This window comes from Typopeltis vanoorti, chromosome 12 (assembly GCF_054136105.1).
Source record: "Typopeltis vanoorti isolate ZY-2024b chromosome 12, IOZ_Tvanoo_1.0, whole genome shotgun sequence".
NCBI lineage: Eukaryota > Metazoa > Arthropoda > Arachnida > Uropygi > Thelyphonidae > Typopeltis > Typopeltis vanoorti.
In genome coordinates this window covers 102,030,326-102,056,706 of record NC_143560.1, presented here as the reverse complement: position 1 = coordinate 102,056,706, position 26,381 = coordinate 102,030,326, and the positions used below count along the sequence as shown (strand labels likewise).

General features: G+C 37.0%; 1 protein-coding gene across 1 annotated transcript in view; it reads left to right on the top strand.

Annotated features, from left to right (window-relative positions):
• Positions 1-26,381, top strand: part of LOC150101079 (P-selectin-like) — a 337,168-nt gene that overhangs the window by 77,361 nt on the left and 233,426 nt on the right. Inside the window, exon 7 of the mRNA XM_090401605.1 lies at positions 23,849-23,998. Coding sequence (XP_090257731.1) covers positions 23,849-23,998 — 150 coding nt within the window. The remainder of the gene's footprint in view (positions 1-23,848; positions 23,999-26,381) is intronic.

The following is a 26,381-nucleotide window of genomic DNA, read 5'->3' as shown; positions in this document are numbered from 1 at the left end:
AAGAACTGTATGTCTATTGTGAGCTGTATAAAAAATTAGTAAAATCATCATCACAAAGTTTAATTACTGATTACATTGTCAGAAGAAAAAAAAAAAAAATCAGCACAGAACAAGGGTGAAGCTTATTCTGTTTGTGAAGAACCATTGCCTTTACCATACAGATCTTATGCGCTGACTATTTCTTCTGGTAATGAAAGTGATTTCGCACCAGTTCGCAAACATTGCCAAATATTGCCTAATAGCAACGATAATTCTGATGAAAAAATGAAAAAAAAAAATGTTACTTTTCAACATTTTAAAGCAACAAAGCTTTAAAACAAACTTAGGCATTCTTATTTTCCTGAATTTTTATAAACTTTTTTTTATGCGATTTTAGGTTTATTTTAATTCATTGCTTCGGTTTTATGCAGTTTTAGAAAATTATGGAACGTATCCCTAATTTTTCAACATAAGTTAGATCTTTTTTGTGCGATTTTTTTATATATGGTTTTCTATGGAACGTATCTACTGCATAAAAAGAAACCTGACTGTATATATATAATTCATTCATAGGCTTTCAAAATCTTTACTAATTTTTAAAATAGATTGTTTTTACCGATTTTACTTTAAAAATAGTAAAAACAGTGTATTTAAAAAAAAAAAACAATATAATCATAAAAGGTAATGAAATGTTTGAAACAAATGAAAGTTTATTAAATGCTGCATAATATGTATTCATTGCCGGCCTGGTTGGCCGAGTTCTTGAATGATATACCCTTTTAAAGTGGTTATTGAAAAATCAACTATTTTATCTGCTTCTGTCACCTTGTCACTAACACTCATTAAGGTTATCCTTCTATAGTCATTCTTCCTCTTACTTGTCAGGAAATGAAAGAACTCTTTGTGATTTCCTTTGGCCTGCCCTTCTAATTTTTGCTTATAATAATCTGATTTTGCCTTCCTTACCATGCTGGTAACCTTTCTTGCCTGACCCTTGTACAGTTCATATGCTTGCTGGTCACTTTTCTCTTTATATACCTTCCACAAGTTTTTTTTTTTTCCTTTAATGATATGGATACTACTTATCCATCTAACTCCTAGTCAGATAGAGGTGTTGACTGGCAGTTTGATACTACTTCCTCCAGATGCCCATAACCATCTCCCATACACTATTAACATCCTTCCCTAGCAGGTTTTTATGCCACAACACAGCTTCAAATTGTTGGAATTTCACAGAATATGCCTCATGTTTTACTATCTCCCAAGTCAAGACTGCATAGTCATTCTCCCCAGTCAGAGGCAATGTGGCTACCTTTGTTATGGATAGTTCTTCTGATCCTATGATGATTAGGTCCAATACTCTTGCATCCCAAGTCCCATCTATCACATACTACTTCAAATAATTATCTGTCAGTAAGTGTATAAATTCTGTTTCCTTCTTACTATGTGCTCTTTCTTCCTTCCAGTTTATATCTGCATAGTTGAAGCCCCTCTAAAATAATTACTTGACCTACACTAATTATGCTAATCTGCCAATGCACATCTTCCAGATCATCTCTGGACCCCCCCCCCCTGTCCTATAGCAATGACCAACCATATATTGTGTGTTATAGGCCTCAGTCTCATATCAGACTGCTTCAAATGAACAGTGATCCCTCCCACTTGTCTCCTATTCTTTTTGGCTGCAATTCATCTGCTGTTATCAGCAGTAACCTTCCCCGCTTCATCTTATCTCCTCTTTCCTACCTGAAAATACTAAATTTCACATTCTTTTCCTGTTTTTGTATATTTCTTTATTTACTATATTTATTTATTTTGAGGATATCTTGTCAGCATTCTTTGTACTGTGTGTCAATAATGGAAACCACCATAATTCGATTTGCCAATACATTATTGCCCAGCCTAGCACCATTTAAAGACTACATTTGCACAGTACACTACAAAATTTTGTGGCATGTAGTGCTTGAATAACATTTGCATCTCAGCAATTAGGAATGTGGCAGGTAAGAGACGAGTAAGCATATAACTGCATAAAATGTAAGAAATGGAAGAGCTTGGTGAAATGGAGATTAGTATAACGAACTTTGGTTGCAGTTCGTCAGAACTGAGTGAATGTCAACAGAAAGAAAATAGTAGCATAATCAAGGGGGAAGGAAGATGAGTGTAGCAGATTTAGAGAATGGTGATGAGTGAACATCAAGCAAGAGTAGATTGCTTGGAGAGGGAGAAAGAGGTAAGAAATGGAATTTAAACTGAGAGAAGTGGAATGTATGAAGGATGAGTTTAGAAGCTTGAAAGTGGAGGTTAGGAGTCTTCTAAAGCTGGCTGCCTGTGAAGCAAACAAAAGTAGGAGTGCAATAGTTATGGAAATGATAGGAGGGAGAATAGAAGCATGGAAAAGAGAGAGGTAATAAGAGGAGAGTGACAGTCCCAGAGTTAGGGATGGAGAAATGACAGGAAGGCAGGTAAGTGGGAGTGCAAGGAAAGTATCAGAGGAGGAAGAGAGAGAGAGGGGGGGGGAGGGACATACCTGAGCAAGGAAGGAGCAAAACAGTGAGCGAGAGAGAGAGAGAGAGGTGTGATGTATGGAGTGCAAAATTTTTGCCTGGAGGAATAACATACAGTGTGACTATGGCAATTAAGTGAGGTGAAAGTGTGGATGAGATGATTGTGATGTTGGATATGAATGAGTTGAGAGGTGGTGTGAATTGAGTGGCAAGAGATTTAAGGTTAATGCTTCAGGTTGTACTCCAGAAAAGTGTGAGAGGAAAGATAGTGAGCGTGTTACCCAGATATGATAATACAGAAAAGGAGCCTGAATAAAATGACATGATAGCAAGAAGAATGTGTTGTAAGAGAGGCATGGATTATGTGGATGCCTGGAGTGCAGTCAAGGATAGAAGAGACAGAGTGCATTTTAATGAGAAAGGATATAAGCATTTGGAGAGAAAATTGTCTGGACAAGTGAGTATCAATGCAAGTACAAGTAAACTAGTTGTCAAGGTGGATGGTAGCAGGTGTGGTCTCTTGTGGGAATAGTTATTTGAGAGAAGGATTAACGTTAGGGTCTTTTTAAAAATAGAAAATTTTGAATTTTGTATGATCTCCTGCTCATTGTTTTTACAATAATACAAAAAGAAATCTGAAAATTTGAAATGATTTAGAGTACATTTAGGGCTTATGATGGTTAGCTTTCAGTATTGTTCAAAATAAAATTACCTAGTTTGCCTCTTTTTTTCTTTTTTTTTAATTTTATATATCTACTTCAATGCCCAAATGAATTTTTAATTTTTTTAAAATTTAATTTGTCATTTTTAATGTTTATTTTTCAAAATGAACACACCAACTTCAGCTATAGAGGAAATGACGAAATCAAACTTTATTATTCAAACATATTAATACAAAGTTTACAAATTCTTAAATTTACTGGTTTTGTTGCTGTTATTTTAGCGACATTGCTTTCTTGTGATCAGAGTACTTTTTTCTATAGTCACTTTCCCTGTTCAGGAATCAGTGGGAAGTCTAGTGATAGAGAAGAACTGCTGAGTGTTTGTCACAAAGTCTTCCAGTTTCAGAGAAATGATTTGGGCTAGGTCTGCTGTGGCTCATTTCATTGAACTGTCTTCTCCAGACTTCTTCAGTGCTTTGACAGTTTTTTTGCTTCATCTCAAATAAAACTTTGTTGTCAAAAATAGCAAATGTGATCAATTCCTCTGAAAGGTACCAGAGGTGCCCTTGGAAGTGCAGCATTTGCAATTGCTTCATTTACTTTCTTGTGCAGGTAATCATCCTTCAGGAACTGCAGGTCATCCCTATGGGGACACAGCAGATGGAGCTTAGAACTAAACTTTAACATAAAGACTAAATGAATATGCAGATGTTCATGATTTCTTCCTTAATTTGAACTGATTCCTGACCATCCAGTTTGTGCAGTGAAGTCTGGTTGGAGCTTTGAAGTTTATTCCTTTAGCTGAACTGCTCACAAGAAAATAATAGCCGAATCAAAGAGTTCTCTGTCATCATCTCTCTCTTGGTTGCAACTGATTCTTGATGAATTCATCTTGCTGGCAACGTCAGTGAAAGAGAGCTGTTGTGACTTTTTCATCCGTTACACCAGTTTGGAAGCTGGAACATTCCAAGACTGTCCATGTGTTTTGAAACCTCTTGAACAGAAGTATTTCTTGGTCTGTGGAAGGTCCAGTTGAGGCAGCACTATGGATGCCAGAACTATTTCAAAAATATGGTGATGACAAGGCAACTACATCAGGTCTTTGTCCATATTTCATTTAAAATGGATCCAGGCTCATTTTATAGGCCAAGTGTTAGTGAAGGCAGTTCTGCTTAATATGCTATTACAATACACAAACTTTGACACTGTCATAATCCCTAAACATTCAATAAATTTGTTATAATTATTACTGAGTTTTTCACTTATACAGAACAAAATGAAATGATGGCTTATATAAAAAAATTAAATTTTGAAAATAAGGATCACCCTAGTGAACATATGGCATAATGCAGTCTAATGAAGTCTGGAGGGAATAATAATAGGTACAGAAACACTAAAAGTGCATTGATATTTCTTTAAATGAATGTCAATGGCAGTATCAAGAACAAACGAGATGAATTTGTAGCACTGATAGCCTCGGTCTGTCCAAAGATCATCAGGATTAGTGAAACATGGTTCACAGAGGATGATATACTAGCAGGAGTGAAGGTAGCAAGGTATAGTATATTTCAGCAGAATAGGAAGGGCAAATGCTGTGGTGGAGTATTATAAGTGGTGAGTTGTGTCCTCTCAGAATGGAGAATTTGGAGGAGTGTGGCACTAATGATGTGGAGAGCATATGGTGTGAGGTGAAAGTGGGCAGGACAAAATATTGAGTGAAATGTTGTAAATAAGCCAGGGAATACAGAGAGAGAAAAAGCAGATGTTTAGGAAGTTAAATCTGACAAGTGCAAAATGAGTGATCATTATAGGAGATTTTAACTGTAGTAATATAAACTGGCAAAAGGAAATAGCATACAGTAGTAAAGGAATGGAATTTCTGGAATTCTTGAGTGGCAAATGTCTTAGGTAACATGTAGTAGAGAGAACGTGAGATTCAGAAGTTTTGGATTTAGTCCTAGCATCAGAGGGTCTGATTATAACTGATCATTCTTGCATCTGGTGGAGAGAGTGATCATGTATTCCTGACTTGGAAGATAAAAAATACATGAAAGTCATTTTTGTGGAATTATAAGGCAGGTGATTATGATAATCTTAGAAATCAGGTTGGGGCAGTACTGTAGATGGAAGAATTGGAAGGATGAGATATCACTAGTGCATAGGAAACAGTAAAGAAATATTTATTAGCAGCACTGGCGAGTTGTATACTTTGAGTGAAAAAGAGAGCATGATTTGGTGTAAAGTGGATCACAAATGATATCAAATAGGAACTGCAGATGAAAAAGAGGTTATTGAAGAAATATAAGGAAAGGGTAGAGAGTGAATACATGAACAATATAAGACTCGGGTCAGAAAAGTTGCTAGCATTTTGTGGAAAGTGGAAAGATTAGCCCTTAGATCCAGGGAAGTCTGAATGAATTCTTTTGTAATGTGGCCAGTAGGAGGAGAAACAATTATGGAAGGATAACTAACATTGTTAGGCAAAAATAGGAGTAGAGTGACTGATGAAAACATGGTGAAGTTGTTTAATGATCACTTTATTGGGGAATTTCATCCTAGAAATGTAGATTTTATTGCTAGAGTGAAGGGGATAGTTCACGTTTACAAGTGCACTAGGAGAGTATTTCAAATACTAAGTACTTTGGATGTTGATAAGGCAATGGGACCAGATGGGACTGTGCCATGTGTTTTAAGACAACTAAAGAACTGACAGCTCCATTGACTTGACTTTTCAATGAGAGTATGACTATGGGAAATGTGCCCAAGGGACAGAAGAAGAGTAAGATGGTGCCCTTGTATAAAGGTGGCAGTAGAATGGAGGTTCAAACTATACACCAGTTTATATTCTGTAGTGTTAATATTTTGGAGAAATTAGTTAGAGGTCATATATAACATTGGACAGATAAGGGTAATGTTAGCAGTGAGAGTCAGCATGGATAAGGGATTCTCTTGTATTAATAATCTGATTGCCTTTTTGTAATAAAGCAAAAAGAGCAGTTGATGAGAAAAAGGCATATACTGCCTTTTTGGATTTTTCAGACATTTGACAGGGTGCCACCTTATAAACTGATACTTTAGTTACAGTATATGGATTTAGATGTCAGGTTAGTGAATTGAATTGGAGATTGGCTTTCTGACAGATATCAGGAGTTGTGTATGAGAGAGTAGAATTAAGGAAGCAGAAGGTTACAAGTGGGTTCCACAGGGTTCAGTACTGGCACTTGTATTGTTTATCAATGATATTGTCAGTGAATTGCATAGGGAGATATTCAGTAGTTTACAGATGTTGGTAGCCCTTCAGGAGGATTTGAATAAGCTGGACAGATTGGCAAATGAATGTGGATTTCATTAATTCAACTAAATGTAAGGGCTTGAATTTTGGGATCAATCAATGGGAGACCTCATACTCTGTTGGTAGAACTGTACTAGAGGAAGTGGAGTTGGGAAAGGAACTTGGGGGTGGTGATAACCCATAGGATTGTTGCAATGCTGAGCAGAATGCTGACCAACAGAGATAGCAGAGTGATTATTCCATTGTATAAAGCCCTGATCAGATTATTGTGCTTAGATTTGGTCACTGAGTTTGGAAGGAGATAAATTAACTTTGGAAAGCTGGCAGAGGTGAATAACAAAAATGATGTCACCTACTGTACTAGTTATGAAAACAGGCTGAAGGCATGTGAACTGCAAAGTTTGGTAAATATGAGAAATGATATGATTGAGACATTTAAAGTGTTAAGAGATAATTATACCTGTGATGCTGGGGAGTTCTTTTGTATGGTAGAACATGAGGAAGGAGCAAGGACAAGGGACCATCCCTAGAAGTTACAAATGGAATTGTTGAGCTAGACTGTGAAGAGTCTAGCTTCACAGTCTAGCTTTTGAGCATGGAAGGTGGTTGTAACATGGAATGCTTTACCTGATGGGATAGTGAGAGTACGAACGGTGAATTAATTTAAGGAGTGACAAGATAGATTTTGTGCTGTCTAGGAGATGGGCTCCCACAGTGAGTCTTGTGACTGCATGGGTGTGTGTGGGGGGTCCTGAATAATAAGGTTGTGGTTTTTCCTTTGTTGCAAGAAAAGTTACAACTTTTATGTGTAAAATTATTATTTGTGAACTGTCTTAATGATATAGAAAATCTCAAATGCAATTCTGATTTCAATTTGTATATTATTGCACAGGGAGGACCTCCATGAAGTCCTAAGAGTCACCATGGGAGACCCAGACTATCAACACAATATTTATCATATCTCTTCTTGAAACCATTAACAGTCAAAGCACTTACAACTGGCTTAGGCAACTCATCCCATTTATTCACCACTCTCTAAGCAAAAAAAATCTAGTCCTCCATACAGGGTGGTTGTGCTTAGGACTCCATGGAGATGCCTATACAATAATAATAATACCCACCCTCCAGGGATGACCTCTTATTCTGCTCCCTCTAGCCAAGTGTTGAAACACTTGCCCTGCATCACTCCTCTAAAATCCTTTAAGTAACTTAAACGTTTCTATCATATTCCCTCCCCCCCCTTTTTTTTTCACCTGTCAACCAACTTTTGCAATCCACAAACTCTCAATCTATCCTCATAGGAAGCATTCCATAGACCACTCACTATCTTGGTCACTCGCCTCTGGATCTTCTCCACCACTTCCTCATCCCCAAGAAACCCACTTGATCAGACCTGAATCCAGCAATCCAGATGTGGTCATATTAAGGCTTTATAAAGAGGAATGATAACCCCCTTATCTCTGTTTGTTAGTGTGTTCGTCAATAACTAAGTAATCCTGTGAGCTACTACCTTGATTACTTTAGCAATGAAACAATAGATAACAAAAGAGGAGTGAGACAATGGTTTATAATATCCCTTATACTTTTCAATATATACAGTGAAATGATAATGAAAGAATATAAGGAAATTGAAATGGGAATAAAAATAATTGCAATAGAATTAAACAGTATTAGAAATGCTGATGATTTGGTGCTCATAGTGAAATCAAAAACAGAATTACAAAATATGATTGAAATATTAATCATGAAGAGTCAGAATTATGGCTTAATATTAAATACAGCTAAAACCAAGTATGTGGTAATAAGTAAAAACCAGCAACAAAACACAAATTTAAGAGTATCGACATGATTCATTCAAAATGTAAAGGCTTATAAATTAAGGGTAATGATTACAGAAGATAGGACAACAATTATGGAAATAAAATCAAGAATAGCTAAGGCAAAAGAAGCATTTTAAATAACAAATTACTAATGTCCTCTGAAATAAATAGACTAAAATAAGAATAAAATCCTATGTATGGTCCATGTTGAATTATGGATGTGAGATGTCGATATATATATAAAAAATCCATAATCAGGAAATTGCAGGCCTTTGAGATGTGGTGCTATAGGAGGGCACTGAAGTTTTCATGGTATGAGAATAAATCTAATGAAGAAAGAAGTATTGAAGTTAATGGGAACCAAAAAAGCACTCATTGAAGACTTATATAAGAAAAAGTGCAAGATGGCAGGACACACATTAAGAGGATCAGCAGAGAAAATATCTCTGGAAATACTGGAGGGAAAAATTAGAGGAAAGAAGGTCTCCTGGTAGACTGAGAACTTCTCAGTCTACCAGGATCCTTTCATTTTTATAAAGAGGAACTAACCTAACCTAAGGTGCTGGGTTAATGGTGTAAAGAAATGAATAAGTAACAAGAGCTATTATAAGATCTAAAGGATGGCTGACGAATGAACACTCTGGTGCACCATGATTGCTAACCTCCAAATTTGAGAAGCTACTTCAGAATAAGGTACTCTAGAAAAATTAGCTGTAGAAACCATACTATTTCAGACAATAAATATATTTTCTTAGGGTCAAGAAGATGGTGGCACCATCTTTCATCTCTTCACCAGATGCCATTTATAATTAGTGATAGCCTTGAGCCTGGCTATCTCTAATTGGCTACTGGTTGGGATTGAACTGCCTCCCCCCCCCCCTTAGTCACCAAAAAGTTAGATAGGACTAAATAGTTCTGCCTACTCTCTATAGGGAAATAAAAGACATAAATAGATTTTTTTTTTCAGTTCAAGGTTGCTGCTTTAATTTAAAATAATAATAATAAATAAGCTATTCTCAGTCTATCTTGAAGTACAAACATGGTTCACTGGACTGCATTGCCATGTTTAAATAAAATATTAGGGTGAACCTCAGTTTCCCCCATTCCAACTTGAAGTGGTATCAGATAGACGTTCCTGTGATCAGAGTACTGTGGAAAGTTTTGTTGGAAAAAAACAACTAGTAATATTGTTTATGAATTGTATTAGATGTAGTTTATATGTAGTTTCAATTAGATTTAGATTAGTTTTGTCTTAGATATATAAGTTATTCTGTACAGAACATCTAACAGCTTAGCACATGGTCCTGATGTGAACTAAGACAACGGTGCTCAAGACCTCCTCAAAGAGTTCAGTGAAATGTACTCCTTACTGAAAGGGAATGGGCTTTGGTGTGAAAACAAGAGTGGTAACAGTGTTCAGGAAGTGTTTTGAAAGTGAGTGAGTGCCAAAAATGAAGGTTGGGTTGAAAGAATGAGCGTGAAGTGGTAGGGAATAGTCACAAAAATATGAACAATGGAGAGACAGAGGATAGGATTGAGAGAGAGCGGATAAAAGTAATAAGCATAAGAATGATAGTGTGGATGATGTGAAGAATGAAAATTTGGTTATAATGAGAGAGAGAGAGAGAAGGCATGCTTATGCCAAGTCCTTCACAGGACAACGTCAAATCTTAAGTGAATGCAGAAACACCTATAAGTGGCACAGTTCAGAACAGACAGTGCTTGACTAAGTGAAAAAAGAAAAGTAAGGAGAGAATTTTGTACAGTGATTCCATAATAAGAGGACTGCTTGACAAGAGCCTAACAAAATTGTGCTTCCATGTGCAAAGATTAATTAACAATGTTAGTGAGATTATTAGGATACAGAAAGGCAAAGTGAAAGTATTGATAGTTTTGGCAGGTGTGAATGATTTGAATGGACACAAATATAGTATGAAGGGGAGGATATAAAAGAGTTACTGAAAGTAGCAAAAGATAAGAATGTGTGAGTAAAGATAGTGAGTCTGTTGTCATGATATAATAGAGGCAAGTTAAAACAATGGAGGTTTGTGACTGTAAATGAGTCGGTGTATATGGTTATTGTGGAGTTTGTGGATGTATGGAATGAGTACAATGGATGAAATGACTCGCATAAAGCAGACAATTTGCATGAATTGATTTGTTGTTTAGAGGAAAGAATGCTGCTGAAATGAAGTGAAAATGGAGGTATTAAATCAAGGAAACTAGGGAGAGAGCAGGTGAGTGAGTAAATGTGTGGGTACCACTCAGTGGTATAGCTAGAGCTTTTGCCACCTGGGGAGTCCCTGAGTTTGCCGCCCCTCTCAATACACCAAAAATACTACAAAAAGTGAAAACGATCTATAGGGAAATAAATTAAAACACTATGTTTATTTTTGAAGTAAAACTTTAATTTCAACATTCTAAAATGTTATTTTTCTTGCTTTTCTGTTAGCAAAATCATCGATGACATTGGCAAAGTCTATTTCATAATAATGTAGGTAATCCTTAATCTATTTTATTTAGAAAAACTCCTCTCACAACTAGCAACACTTACAGCAATTGTGAGGAAAATTTGCAGTAGTATTACAATATTTGGAAATGAGTTCTCGAGACTGTATTTTAGAATTAACTGCAAAAGTTCAAAAAGGTTCAAAGTGCCGCCTGGGGCAGACCGACCCCTCTGTCCCCTCTCTAGCTACGCCTCTGGTACCACTGAGGCAAGCGAGTGTGAGAATGAATAAAAAACACTTAAGAAAATACCACATGTAACAAATCAGAATAGGATAAGTAATATAATGCATAAAGGTAGTTGAGACTACTTGGGGAGGGATGGAGGGATACAGCACTCCATGTACGCTAAAGCAATAAGCATTCAGAACCAGGGAAGGAGTCTTGCACATATTTAGTTCTTCTTGGCTGAAATTAGTGGAATAGAATGTCAGAGGTATATTTTCAGGCAGGATAAAAGAAAAGAAAAGGATGGAGGAAGTGCAGATTGCTGGTAATAGCTGATGAACTGTAGCCATAGTTCTGTATGATGTTACTTGAAAGAAGCACATTTGAAGCTGGTTTTGCTGTACGCCAGGAAATACAAACAGTGATATGGATGGTAGGCATCCAAATAAGTTCAGTGAGTAGAGAACAATAATTATTATGGAAGACTTCAATATTTCAATTATGGAAATATATATTGGAAGAAGGAACGGAGAGATGGGCAAAAGGAAATGGAATTCATGTAATTAATTACTCAGGAATAATTATCTCAGGCAACGGATGTAAGGTACCAGGGATTTGAAAATGCTAGATCTAGTAATTACATCAAAGGATTTGTCTCAAACCAGACAAATGTCTGTAAGATGACCACATTGCCACCAATTAGTGAATGATTGTGTAGAATTTTCAGTTGAGGAGTATATGTGGAATTGCAGATATAGTAATTACAACAAACTCAGCAGACTGCTTGGAACATTGACAAGTTTTTTCACTTGACTATGCTACCAATTATATATTTGATTTAATCCTTTATCCAAGTGTAAGCAAACAAAGTTTGCACTTGAAGTATTTTGAGGACTGGGGCAACTTGTGGTAAAGGTGGTATAAGTTCTGATCACTTACCTTAGTATCCCATAATGCAAAGCACATCTCCTTGCAGACATGTATACTGCTATGCATTAAGGGAAGGGTCACTACCCAGACCGGTTTCGACCTTTATTGAGATCTTATCAGTGGGAGCCAGACCCAGAAGTGGTGATACTAAGGTGGAAGTAATGCGGAAGTCATATCACCATATACCAGTTGCCAAAAGGTGTCAACACTTTATTATTAAAATTCTCTGGTTTAGAGATAGTTGATGGAAGTTTTTTCACTTGGCTATGCTACCAAATACCATATTTGCTGGCTTATAAGACCCACTGGCATATAGGATGCACCCCCTTTTTTGTACACATTTTTTAGGAAAAAAAACTTTATCACTGAATATTATAATGAATTTACAGTATTTCAAATATAAAGTAATAAGTAGGTCTACTTTCAACAAATACCTAATCTAACTAGGAAAGAGTACCCACCTTTTAATCGTCAAAACCCAGAAATTCATCTCCAAAGCTAAATGAAGAGACACTTGAAACCTCTTCTAAATCAGAATCTGAGTCCTCATACAACAAATTGTCCTCTGTACAATCCAGTGCATTACTAATTCCACACTTCTTAAATGATTTAACCACTGTCTCAGTTTTCACAGCATCCCATGAAGCTTTGACCCACTCACAAACTTGCGAAATGCTAGGCTTCTTCCTGATAGCGTAACCTCAAAATTTGAAGACTGCATCCAGCTGTTCCACTTCTCCTTCATAAATCCCTTAAATGGTTTATTAATACAGACATCTAAAGGTTCAAGCTGACTAGTTAGACCTCTTGGAATTACAGCTGAGTTTTCAATTCCTTGAGTTTATTTGTAACGTCTGTTCTGTGAGAAAGAAACTGATCCCATACTAGCATGGCAGGCTTCTTCAACAGTCCACCAGGGTGCCTAGACCAAATTTCATCTATTCATGACTTCATTCCTCCTCCATCCATCCAGCCTTTTGCGTGAACATGTACAAACACTCCTTTAAGCAGTTTTTCTTTGGGTAGCGTCTTCCTTTTAAAAATCAATATTGGCGGCAATTTTGTCCCATCAGCACAGCAGGATAAAACAACCATGTAGTGAATTTTTTTGTGCCCCGAAATTTCAATAGTAACACTTTTAGTGCCCTTGGAATCTACAGTTTTGTTTGAGGGCACATCAAAAGTCAGCGGAACCTCATCCATGTTTCCTATTTGTGCAAGTTCGAAATTTTCTCATTTCCTTGCATTAATGATGAATCAATAAAATTCAATCATTTTTTCTTCATATTCAGCTGGCATCTTTTGTGATATTTTTGTTTTAGTCCGCATGTAGCTAGTTTCTCTTCATGAATCATGAACACCATGATGTTGATCCAGTAAAGTTGGTGATCCCTCTGTTAGTGGCGATCGCTTTCGCTTGATGAATAATCATTTTTGTAGACATTGAAAGTCCCGCTTTTCTGTGGTCTAAAATCCAAGTATTCAGTTCTGCCTCAAGTTCTGGCCATTTTGCAGTTCCACTTCGTAGGTTATGTTTACTGTGAGTTGCTTTTTTTTAGATTCTCTTCCTGATTTCGCCAAGTTCTTATAATTTTCTCAGTTGGGGGTGGTCCGGAATGCCTCTCTGCAACCCTGTTTCCATGTTCTTTAGCATACGCAATCACACGTAGCTTGTATGCAATATTGTAACAATGCCGACATTTTTCAGCTATAATTTGCCAAGAAATTTAGAGAAAATTTAACGGCAGATTTCTGGCAATTTTCGGCTATGCATCATTAACGCATAGAATAAAATTCAATGTATCTGTGAAGTTCGAGATCGTAAAATGTTCCTATTGTATCACTGAATAAGGTACAGAGACATCTGCAGGCTGTGCAATGTGTTTCTCAACAAACAGTGCACTTAGAGACAACTGGGATAAAAACGACACTAACTAATGAATCGCATGTCCCCCTCACACAGAAAATGCTGTATGACTCAAGCAAAACCATATGTTGCCAGTGCAACATATGGTTTTGTTTGAGTGAACGTCTTAAAAAGAAGAAATATATAGTGAATGTGTTTCTGATATTATATAAGGAATTCGGTTGAAGAGAATTAGCATTTCAACTCAACTGTCGGCTTGTCTTTGTCATTTAGTAGCATGATCTTTTGTTAATACCGTACCAATCATATGAACACGGATGTCTGAAGTTTGAGAAACACTGCTCTACGTAACTGGAATGCTCTCACACACACACGACAAGGAAGCAATAAAGAAATTGCATAACTCAGAACAGAGAAAATTTCCAGAAATGAAAATAATAAAGAACTGAGTATCGGCGTATGAGACGCACCCTGTTTTTCAGACCTGTTTTCAAAGAAAAAAGTGAGTCTTATATGCCAGCAAATACAGTATATATTTGGTTTAATCCTTTATCCAAGTGTAAGCAAATAAAGTTTGCACTTGAAGTATTTTCAGGTACTCGTAAAGGTGGTATAAGTTCTGATCACTTCCCTTAGTATCGCATTAAACTTTGCATTATGGGATACTAAGGCAAGTGATTAGAACTTATACCACCTTTACCACAAGTTGCCCCAGTCCTGAAAATACTTCAAGTGCAAACTTTGTTTGCTTACACTTGGATAAAGGATTAAACCAAATCTATAATTGCTTGGAACATTGCCATGTCAAGAAACTGCAATATTTGGATGTTGTTAGTGAATGGGAAGTGGTAAAGGGATGTTTGAAGGAAGTAGTAGCAATGTGCATATCTAGTCAGGAGGATAAATCGAGTACATATTAAATGTTAAATACATGAGTATCATTATTAAGCATGAGCTGCAAAAAAAAAAAAAAAAAAAAATGAAGTGTTTGTGCAGAGAATTTAAAGAGAAAGGTGATCAGCCAGCACAAAAACAGTGCAGCAAGGCACACAGGCCAGAAGGGTGATTGGTAAGAATGGCAAAATCAAAGTACAAGAGCACATTACCTGTGCAATTCAAAGACTATTCCAAACAATTTTTCTGATATGTGACAAGTAAAAAGTAGAACAATCATGGTAGAGTAATTTTGATGAATGCTGATGGTTGGCAGCAAAATAACTGCACACGCAAAATAGTTGAATTACAATTTTATGTGACATATCCTTGCAAAGTAATCACTCGCTTTGCAAGGGTATGAAAAGTATTTAACCCACTTGGAAATGTTGTAGTAACAAGAGTGACTGAGGCTGATATGGAAAAAGAAGTAGGTAGACCAGAGGATATTACAGAATTTTGATGTAATACAGCTATAGGATTAAATGGTGCATCAGCAATGTGCTAGAGAATTGGCACCGCCTTTAAATAAATTGTTTAATTTAAGATTACGCTCAAGATACATTCCAAAGGAGTGGAAAGAGAGCAAAATAGTTCCACTGCATAAAGGAGATGCCAGGACTGAGATACCAAGTTATTGAATCAGCATTTCAGAAGCACTGGTCAAGGTATTGGAGAAGTTGGTTAAGGGGAGAATCCAAGGATGGGTGAATAAGAATAAGATACTGTATGTAGGGCAGCAGGGTTTAGTAAAGGGTAGGTCATGCATGTCTGGTCTCCTGGTTTCTGTGATCATTCTGATACAGTGGATTTGTGAACTGAAGATGCGACCAAACATGAGAAAGAGGGGGGGGGTAGTTGTTATGATTGAGACTTACAAATTTCTGAAAGGGTGATACAGGATAGCAATTTTTCATTTTATGAAGGGTGGAGAAAGGACGAGAGGAAATCTCTGGAAGTTGAGAATGAATGCTGTCAGGAAGTGGGTGAGAGCTAGATTTTTCTCTCATGGAGTGGTGGCTGATCGGAATGGATTGCCAGTAGATGTTGTGTGTGCAAGTAGTGTGAATGAATTCAAGAACAAGTATGATAGCTGGTGTGTGTAGCATGTGTCTTCTCACAGTGGATCCCTGATTCCCTGGAGATCTCTTTTAATTATAATAATAATACTAGTTATCATTTCATAGTACTGGATTACAGGAAATTGAGGGCATGTTACAAATGTTGGCAAAAATAGCTCAAAAGATTACTTGGACAACGAAGAACATATTGATAGAAATAGGGATGTTTTCACTATAAACTGAGAAATGGAGGCTATGTGGAAGTATAGCATATAAAATTTTATCATCAATTAAAGAAAATGCCTTGTGTTACTTTTCCTATGTTAGACAGTGCTATGACTTTGCTTACACAACAAAATATTATTATTATTATTACCCCAAGACCTAATGGAGTCAAAGGCTCATCTGGGAGGTCCTTTTATCACACACACATCTCATCATACCATGTCTTAAACACACTCTAACTACTTACAGACACCACACTCTCAGGCAAGGCATTCCAATCATTCACAACTCTGCACGAAAAAAACCTGCCTCTCACTCCCCTACTCACACCCTCTTTATACAGTTTCCAGGGATGACCTCTGGTTCTCTCCTGATCTCCCACTATTCTCTGTACAACTTCTCCACCATTGATCCTATAACAACCACTTACCAACTTAGGTCTCTATCATATCTCCCCTCTTCCTCCTGTCCACCAGACTCTGCAAATTACATCTTCTCAATCTTTCCTCATACTCGACATTCCAGAGGTCAGAAACTACCTTAGTCAGTTGCCTTTGGACCCTTTCCAACATCTCTTCATCCTTCTGAAAACCTGGTGACCAAATCTGGGTGACAAGAATCTCCCTACTTCTACCCGTCAGTGTCCTCCGCATCATTCCCAGAATCCTTTCTGCTGTCTTCACAATTTTGGCGATGTGTCCCCTAAATTTTAGATCCTTATCCACTATCACCCCCAGATCTCTTATTTCCTCTACCTCCAACAATATATTCTCACAAAGCATAAATTCTGCATCCCATCTTTGTTTTCCAAATTTTAAATCCTTACATTTTGCAACATTGAACTCACATCCCCATTTGCTTGCCCAAACACTCAATTTATTCAAGTCTTCTTGCAAGGCCACAACATCTTCACTACTCTTTATGGTTCGTCCCAACTTTGCATCATCTGCAAACAACTGAATATCTCCATCCAGATCTTTGCCAATATCATTAATATACAAGTTAAACAGTAATGGCCCTAAAACAGACCCCTGAGGCACTCCACTAGTGACTTTCCTTTTCCTGGATATCTCACTCCCATACACAACTTGTTGATACCTATCAGATAGCCAGTATCCAATCCAATGCACTAATCCAATATCCAATCCCATCTGCTCTAGTTTGACTGTCAACTTATCATAAGGTACTCTATCAAAAGCCTTTGCGAAATCCAAGTATATTACTGTGTATCCTTCTCCTCTGTCCAAGGAAGCAGTCACTTTATTGTAATAAGTAAGTGCGTGACCTCCCTTTAGCAAATCAATGCTGTCCATCAAAGATAATACCATTGTTGTCAACCCAACTCTGGATCCTAGTTCTCACAAGCTTCTCCAACAACTTAACCACAACACCTGACACAGAGATAGGCTTATAGTTTGATGCTTGAGTTCGATCACCTCCTTTATGAAGTGGCACAATCTTGCCCTCCTTCCACTCCTTAGGAACTTGACCAAGTGCAAGACTCTTATTAAAAAAAATATGTCAAGGCAGGTGTCAACTCCCTGTCACATTCCTTAAGAATACGCGATGATATATTACACAGCCTTATTTACATCTAGTTTACTCAACACCCCAAACACCTCTTGCTCACTTACAGTCAGTCTCTCCTCTTCATCATCAACTGCTCTCGATCTCTCCATGAATTCAGATTCACAAGATTGAAAGATCTTTATGAACCTCTCATTAAATATCTCCACCACACATTCTGCAACAGCAGAATGTGTGTGGTGGAGATACTTAATGAGATCTTTATACCATTTTTTTCAATCAATGTCATCCTTCCATAATCATTCTTTCTTTTGCTGGCTACATATCGAAAGAACTCCCTAGGATTCTTTTTGGTTTCATTAGTTAACTGCTGTTCATACCTCTCTTTATCTACCCTCACCAACCAAGTCACCCTCCTTGCCTGGTCTTTGTAGACCTTATGTAATTGGTTATTTCCACTTCTCTTATGCTGTCTCCACAATGCCCTTTTTCTCTGTATCGCATGCTTAATAACTTTATTCATCTATCTGATTACAGGTAAATTCATCGAAAGACAATTCGTCGAAAATGCAATTCATCGAAAAACAATTCACCAAAAATTTTTAATTTTCGATAATGTTATGGTAAAAGTAATCCATTTCGAACAAAAACTGAACCGTGCAGACAGCTTCTTGTACCGACAACTTCTACTAATTCTGCTAAGTCAGAGAGTTATTGTAATACATAATTTCGATGCGTTATTTCTTTGTTGCCCCGAATATAGCTGAACTGAAAAGGATTCGACATTTTCTTGTAAAAGTTATCTGAGTAAAATTCATCCCATAATAATTGCCGTATTGAAGTCGCATGTTACTACTAGTAACAATAATAATAATGGGGCCTGCGTAGTTCAGTCGGTATAAACGAAGCCGTTTAGTTAGAAAGATCTGGGTAGTTGGAATCCCCTTTACGACGCACATAATTTTTATCAGTTCTGTTCTGCTAAAGGTAAGTTAGCAGGCATGATATGGAGATGGCTGGTCTTTTAGGTTCGCTAAGTCAGGCAAATCAGCCCCATGAACAGACATGAAACAGTTATCGGATAAGAAAGACTATAAGAACCATATTGTTCTATAATTTTTCCCTATGAAAGTAGCATTGTAATCTTCTTATTCACAGTTCAGGTTTTGTTCTAAATGGATCAATTTTCTCATAACATTTTCAAAAATTTAAAATTTTCAATGAACTGTTTTTTTGATGAATTGCATTTGCGACGAATTATCATTCGATGAATTGTTCGTTCGATGAATTGCCTTTCCTTTTTGATAAATTGTCTTTCGATGAATTGCCTTTTCGATGAACTCTCCGGATACCCATTCATCTCACACCAACCTTATTTAACCTTCTCACCCTTGGAATACATTTAGACATTGCATCTACTAGATAGTTTTTGAAAATCCCCCCAAACTGCATTGATCCCTTTTCCAGCTAACTCCTCATTCCATGCTACACCTGCAAGCTGTCTCCTGAGTTCTTCATAATCACCCCGCTTGTAGTTCCACATATACCCTTTTCTCACAGGGGTCCTCGCACTGCTGCCAATCACCCAGGTAATCACCTCATGGTCACTCTCACCAATTGGTGGATGATTTGACACCTCATTTATAATTACATCCTCTGATGAGATGACCAAATCCAAGACCCTTAATCCTCGTGTGCCCTCTGTTACATACTGTCTGAGGTAGTTATCCCTCAAAAACTCAAGAAACTCATTTTCTTTACTTCCAGTTGCTATCTCATCATTCCGGTCTATATTGCCATAATTAAAATCACCTATAATGATCACCCTTTTCTTATTTGCTTGGCTAATTTGACTATACATTTCACTATCACCACCATCCACATTTCCTGGTCTATAACAACATCCCACCAAGTATTTGATTCGATTCCTCTATCTCACACCATACTGCCTCAAAATCACTGGCACTATTTCCGTCTTGCATCTCTACTTTGTATGGACATAACTCTTTCTCTATCATCAATAGCACTCTCCCTCCCTTTTTATCCCTTCTATCTTCACAAAACACATCATACTATTCCATCTCTATTCCTGGCAGGTTGTCATCCTCTTCCAACCATGTCTCACTTATTCCGACAATCTTTCGGTGAATAGACGCAATTATTGCAACCATCTCATCTGCCTTGTTTCTTATACTTCTAACATTTGTATACAAACACAACAGCTCATTTCTGGATCTACAGCTAGTTCCACTGATACCATAATAAATTTAGTTTAATCCTTTATCCAAGTGTGAGCAAACAAAGTTTGCGCCTGAAAGTATCTTCAGGACTGGGGTAAGGTGGTACAACACTGGGAAACTCGTTACAAAGGTAGAGCAAGCTAACATCACTCCTATCTCAGTATCTCCCATAATGCAAAACACATCTCCTTGCGGTTATGTATAATGTTATGCATTAAGGGAAGGGCCACTACCCAGACTAGTTTCGACCTTTATTGAGGTCTCTTTAGTGGGAGCCGGTCCCAAGTGGAGATACCAGGCAGAAGCATTAGCAAGGTCATCGCTACCTATAGGAGTTGCCAAATGGTGTGCCACCTTTTAAACTTTAAACTTTCAACATCCACTGATACCACTCACTCGATGTGATCTCTCCATGCTCAACCGGGGCCATTTCCCTTTCTGCTTCTTCATTTTAGAACCCTTTTCAATTCCAACTGTTTCCTCTTGATCCCTGGTCATCCCATTCCTTTCCTGCTTACACATGCTCTAACCTCTTCTTGGAGCATCCACCTTTCTCACGCTGTGTACCCCATCCACCCTGAGCCTCCCCGTTTCCCTGCTGCTCTTGCACACCCATTCTCTCATTTTCTATACTCATACCACTCACTTCCTCATTCATATCCACTTCTTCAATCTCTCCTATCTTACTCTCCTGCTCTTCCACATCACTTTGATCTGATTCATTCTCTCTATTCACTTCTCTACCTTCCAGCAGCAGTCTCTCCCAGCAGCTCACACCATAACCACTCATATGCAGTCCATCGTCCCCATACAGCTCACTTCATCCCTCAAACTCATTCCACACATTAACAAACTGCACTCCCATCTCCTCACACATTTCAGCCAGAATATCATTCATAATCCTTGCTCTCCGCCTCATTTCACCACAGTCATACCTAGGCAGCACACTGACTACCCTTCCTGTCACACTATTCTCTTTTAACCTTCCAAGCAGCCTCCTGATATCCATTTTGACACGCTCTTTGTCCTCTCTCAAATCATTTGTATCAATTAATACTATTAACTCTTTTGCTCGCTCCCGCCTCATATCCAATGCCTCAATCACTCTACTCATTTTACCGCCTGGAAAACATACCTTGTGCATTCTATCCTCTAGCACACCTTTAATAATGGAGTAGCCATACAACGCTACTCGCTCATCTTTCGTTAACTCTTTCATGCCATCATGATTTATTTTAATAGTTTTGACCTGAATTCTCTTTGTTTCATTCTGCATCCATTTCATTTCTTGCCTCATCCAATCTAATTCAACTTCCAAATCTCGCGACACATTCTCTCTATCATTCAGTCTTTCAATTCAATGAGACAAATAGGTGACTATTTGTCTCATTTTTAAGAGGGCTGTATTATTTTGAAGTTTTTCACAAAGTGCATATTGCCTATGTGCACTTTATAGTTTGCCACATAGTTGCATCAAAACCAAAACTTCCCAGCTTTCCCTTGGATGCATTTGTTTAAATCAGAACATAGTCATAAATGAATTAATACCTGTTGCAACTTCTGTAAGAACATCATAAGTATTACTGATAGTCTATGTTGCAAAGTCATTTGTTGAATAAGCATAACCATAATTGCTTGTTATAATATTAATTTTAAAGTGTTAAAATTTTGAAAAGTGTTTTGTGTATGCTGGAAAAACAGTTATGAACACTGTAGTATACCAATCAGTATATCTGATTGATCACTGTAGTTTAAAAAAAAAATGAATTGCTGTATGAAAGAGCTAATAAGATAACTTTTTTTTTGTAGTTTTTACCATACATGCATTACAAGTTGGTCAATTGGTAGACCCTCTACTATTAATGGCTTAAGCAAATTTGAGCATGGTTAGTAGTTGGAAGGGGAACAATCGTTCGACGCTGTTGGCACACTCTCCCTCGATGAGTCTTTGGACTCCCTGGAGGTGTTACATAATAATAATAATATATACCTCAATTTCAGGAAGACTTAAACTCAGTTTCATTATTCATGAAATGAAACAATTTCTTCTGATGCATGAACTTTATCCTCAATGTTAAAAAAGACTGCATAAACAGAAACACAGTAGATGTCCATGTACTGTGTTGAACTGGGACTAAAAAAAATATCTTAAGTTAATTTCATGATCAGTGAGCAATAGAGACGAGTTTTTTTCCAATTATCAGAATATTGCTTTACATCGCTGTTCTAATAATGAGTATAGTCATACCCCGACTTACACGAATTCAGAGTTACACAGTTTCTTATATGTACGTATTCCCGTCACGACTCACCACAAGTTGTATCTTTCCGGCGCCAGCCACATTCACCAGTGTCGCACATGCTGTGAACAAGCACTGACGTGTTTCGCACGGTCTCCATTCATACTTGATTTTTATAGTCTACAAACCTTGCGATTGTTTAATGTTATGTTCTTGATAAAAATTTTATCACATGAAAAATAATAATGTCGCCCAAAAGAAGCAAGTCCGATTCTTCTACAGCTAGCAAGAAAAGAAAAACATTCAAAGCGTACTACACACACCGTTCATTTGCAAGTTTGAATGAAGCTATGAGGCAAAATGAGCAACTGTCTGTTAAAGAGTTTTGGAAACGGTTTAATGTTTTAGATGCTGTAAGGATTATCGGTGATTCTTGGGGTGTCTCCGATATCGGAGACACCCTTCAGTAGCGAAGAGTCTCCGATATTGGAGACCCTACGCTACTGAAGAGACCGAAATCTCAGATCCAGTTTTACCAGAAAAGCACATAACAATTGCAAAATTAACAGAAGGTCCCAGCCTAATTAAGAAAGGTTTACAGAAATTTGGAGGACATAGATTCTAACGAGGAACGAATTGTAGCCACAAGGCAAGGAATAAAAAAAATCACTGGCTTGCTATGAAGAAATTTTGCATCACAAGAAAAAGACATTATGCCGTCAGACGAATCTATTAGATTTTATGAAACCATTGAAATAACTTTCTTTTTTTTAGGTACGAAAAATTACAATTATGATTATATTTCTTAAAAATTATAGGTGTTTTTGTAAACCTTTGGTCCCAATTGTATGTTTATATATATAAATTACATGCAAAATTATACCTCGAGTTCCGTGAATTCGACTTACACGCTTTTCGTTGATCCCACCTACCGCATAACTTCGGGGTATCACTGTATATATAAAAATTCTTATGTGACCTTTCTTTCATTTTAAAAGGAAATGGTTGACTAGGAAAATCATAAGTACTGCAGATAAAAAAGAGCATTGGAAAACATAAAGAGAGAGGTGGAGAACAGTTGCATGAGGAATATAAAGCTTGGGCAAGAAAGGTGAGTAGTATAGTAAGAAGAGAAAAATAAGAATATGATAGGGGAATGAGCACTGCAATCCAAGGAGATTCCCATAAAGTTTTTTGATGGTCAGTAGGAGGAAAAATGATACTGGATGAATTACCTTTCTGGATGGAAACAATAGTAGGGTGACCAAGGCAGATGAAATAGTTGAGCTATTTATTGATCAATTTATAGATCAGTCTGATCAGTAAAGTGATAATTAAATTTAACAGAATGATTAAATTAAAACATTAAATAGATCAATGAAGTTTAATCTTTATTTATCTATTTCACTTTCAATGGCATAGTCTAATTTAATTTCCAGAAGAGCATGCCCTCAATGCAAACGTGAGTTCTCAACAGCTAATACAAGTTCATATTATTCTGCATTACTAATGCCCAACACTGCATCAAAAGCTAGAGATAATGCTTTGTCAAGGAGTTGAAACTTGGTGCTGAATGTTTCTTATCTCCAAGAACAAGGCCAGTTATTATAGGGAACTGACTTTGTGTTATGATAAACATAGTGGTTTGTATTTTGTGAATAACATTTTTGTTGTAATTTTCATAAATCATAAAAATGTCAGAATTTTGAAAATGTTTGTAGTACCTACAAATTTATTCTTAAGTTACTTTATAAACTTTTTTTTTGTTATAGTAATTGATTTACGTTAGCAAAAATAAAAAAAAATTCAGAACATGTAATTGCCATCTTTCAATTATTTAATATTGAGTTCATTTTTGAATGCTATAACAATTGTTTTGCATCTTTCAGAGGAGCCTGTCCGCAAATACTTGTGGGCAGATGATCAGCCAAACAATTATAATGGTCAACAGAACTGTGTTGTAGTAGATGGAGGCCGGAAATGGCTATGGAATGATGTAACTTGCGATCTGGATTATCTTCCTTGGGTATGCCAGTATAGTAAGTATATATTATACTTGTTTCTTTGAAATTATCAGTACATTATTAAAAATAATAGTTAAACTTTCTTTAAATAATAGAGCAATTCTTCCCACTACAATGAGAGTTTTCATTTATTTAATACTATTGGATTTAACAATATCATGGTAAGGTTTGAAATTATTATTATTATGATTATTATACAGGTATCTCCATGGTGTCAGAAGACTCTTGTTCTCTCCCTTCTTGCCATGTACTGAAAAAAGTCTTCAATGTCAATCCTATAAAACTATTTAATAACTGGTTTTATAAGATTATAATAACTGATGCTTCTATCACATCTCTTCTTTTTGACCTATCTGATAATTTTTGAAGCCTACAGACCATCAATCTATTCTCATAGGGATCCACAGACCTGCCTCAATCTTTGTCACTTGCCTCTGGATCCTCTTCACAACTTATTCATCCCCACTTAATCCTGGAATCCATGGGAATATTGCACAAGAGTGTAGTGATATGTGGAAGTACAAGGCTGGTGATTATGACAAGCCCATGCTCATGAGACAGTTTGGAGCCATAACATGGAATGACGAGTTGAGCACTAAAGAAATAAATGCTGCTTGGGAATTGACGAAGAAATACATAATGCCATCAATGTGTGAATGTATTTTGAAAGTCAAAAGACTGAATAAAGTAGAATGTAAAATGGATGAATGAGGGCTTAAGCATGAAATCTGGAAGAAGGCACTTTGGAGACAGTACAGGATGAATAATGGTAATAATCAGTTACATGAAGAGTATAAAGAACAAGCTAGGAGAGTGACTCTCCTGGCTTGTTCTTTATACTCTTCATGCATGCCAATGCTACTGCAAATTCCCTGGAACATTCTCTTAATAGGATTTGATGATATATCACCACACCTCTTAAGAGAATGTTCCAGGGAATTTGCAGTAGCATTGGCATGCCTGTTTATTAAGAGTCTTACAATAGCACAGGTTCCAAGGAGGTTGAAAGAAGGTAAAATTGTTCCACTATATAAAGGTGATGATAAGGCTGTAGCTTCAAATTATAGGCCAATCTGTATATCTGGAGTTGTGAAGGAACAAGAGAGATTGGTGAGAAGTGGGATTCAGAAATGGGTTGATAACAGCAGTATTCCCTGTGGTTATCAGCATGAGTTAGTTCAAGGAACACAATGTTTTCCTAACTTACTTATGTACTATAACAAGTTGACAAATACCTTGGACAGGGGGTGATGCATATACAGTGGTGTACTCGGATTTTGCAGAAGTTTTTGATAGACTGCCACACAACAAGTTGTTAAATAAATTGGAACAGATGGGATTGGATAACAGACTTCTGCATTGGATCAGTGACTTGTCAGATAGATATCAGAAAGTTGTATATAAGGATGCAGTACCCTGAAAGAAGGAGGTCAGTAGTGATGTACTGTAGGGGTTAGTTTTGGTACCATTGTAGTTCAATTTTTATATTAATGATATTGGGATGGACTTAGCTGGTGATATGCAACTGTTTGTAGAATGAAAAATTGGGGAGAGAGCAATGCAGAGTCAAGCAGATGTTATGGTCTTACAGGAGGACTTGAATAGAATGCATGAATGGGCAGGTAAGTAGAACTGTCAGTTCAATGTTGTAAAGTAAAGTGTAATGTTTTGAAATTTGGTAAGCAGATGAAATACAAAGTATACACTTTGTGGAGAAACTTTAAAGGAGGTAGAGGAGGTGAGAGATCTGGGAGTGATGGTGGACAAGGACTTGAAATTTAGGGGCCACATTGCACAAATTGTGAAGATGTCACATCAGATAATGACAATGATGGGGACCATGACATGCAGAAATAAAATAGTTATGATGCCATTATATAAAGGCTTGATCACGTCTCATAGGGATTATTATGTGCAAATTTGATCACCAGATTTTTGTGGTAATGAGGATATGTCGGAAAGGTTCCACAGAAGATTCACAAAGGTGGTCAGTAGTCTTTGGAATGTGGAGTATGAGGATAGATTGAGAGAATGTAAATTGCAAAACCTCATGAAGAGGAGGGGGGGGGGTATGATTGAGACATTTAAGCTAATCAGGGATTGTTATCAGATTGACATGAGATTTTTCATGGAATGAGATGGGATAGCACAAGAGGCATTCCCTGGAAATTGCAAATAAGGAGGATATGAGCAGAGGGTGAGGAGAAGGTTCTTTACATGGAAAGTGATCAGTGAGTGGAATGCATTGCCTGAGTGTGTTGTGAATGTAGATGGAGTGAATCAGTTTGAGGCATGGCTGGATGATTTTGTGTGTGTGTCCCACAACGAGTCTCTGAATCCATGGGAGTCAGTTGTTAATAATAATTATATAATGGCTTTATAAAGAAAGCTATGAAGC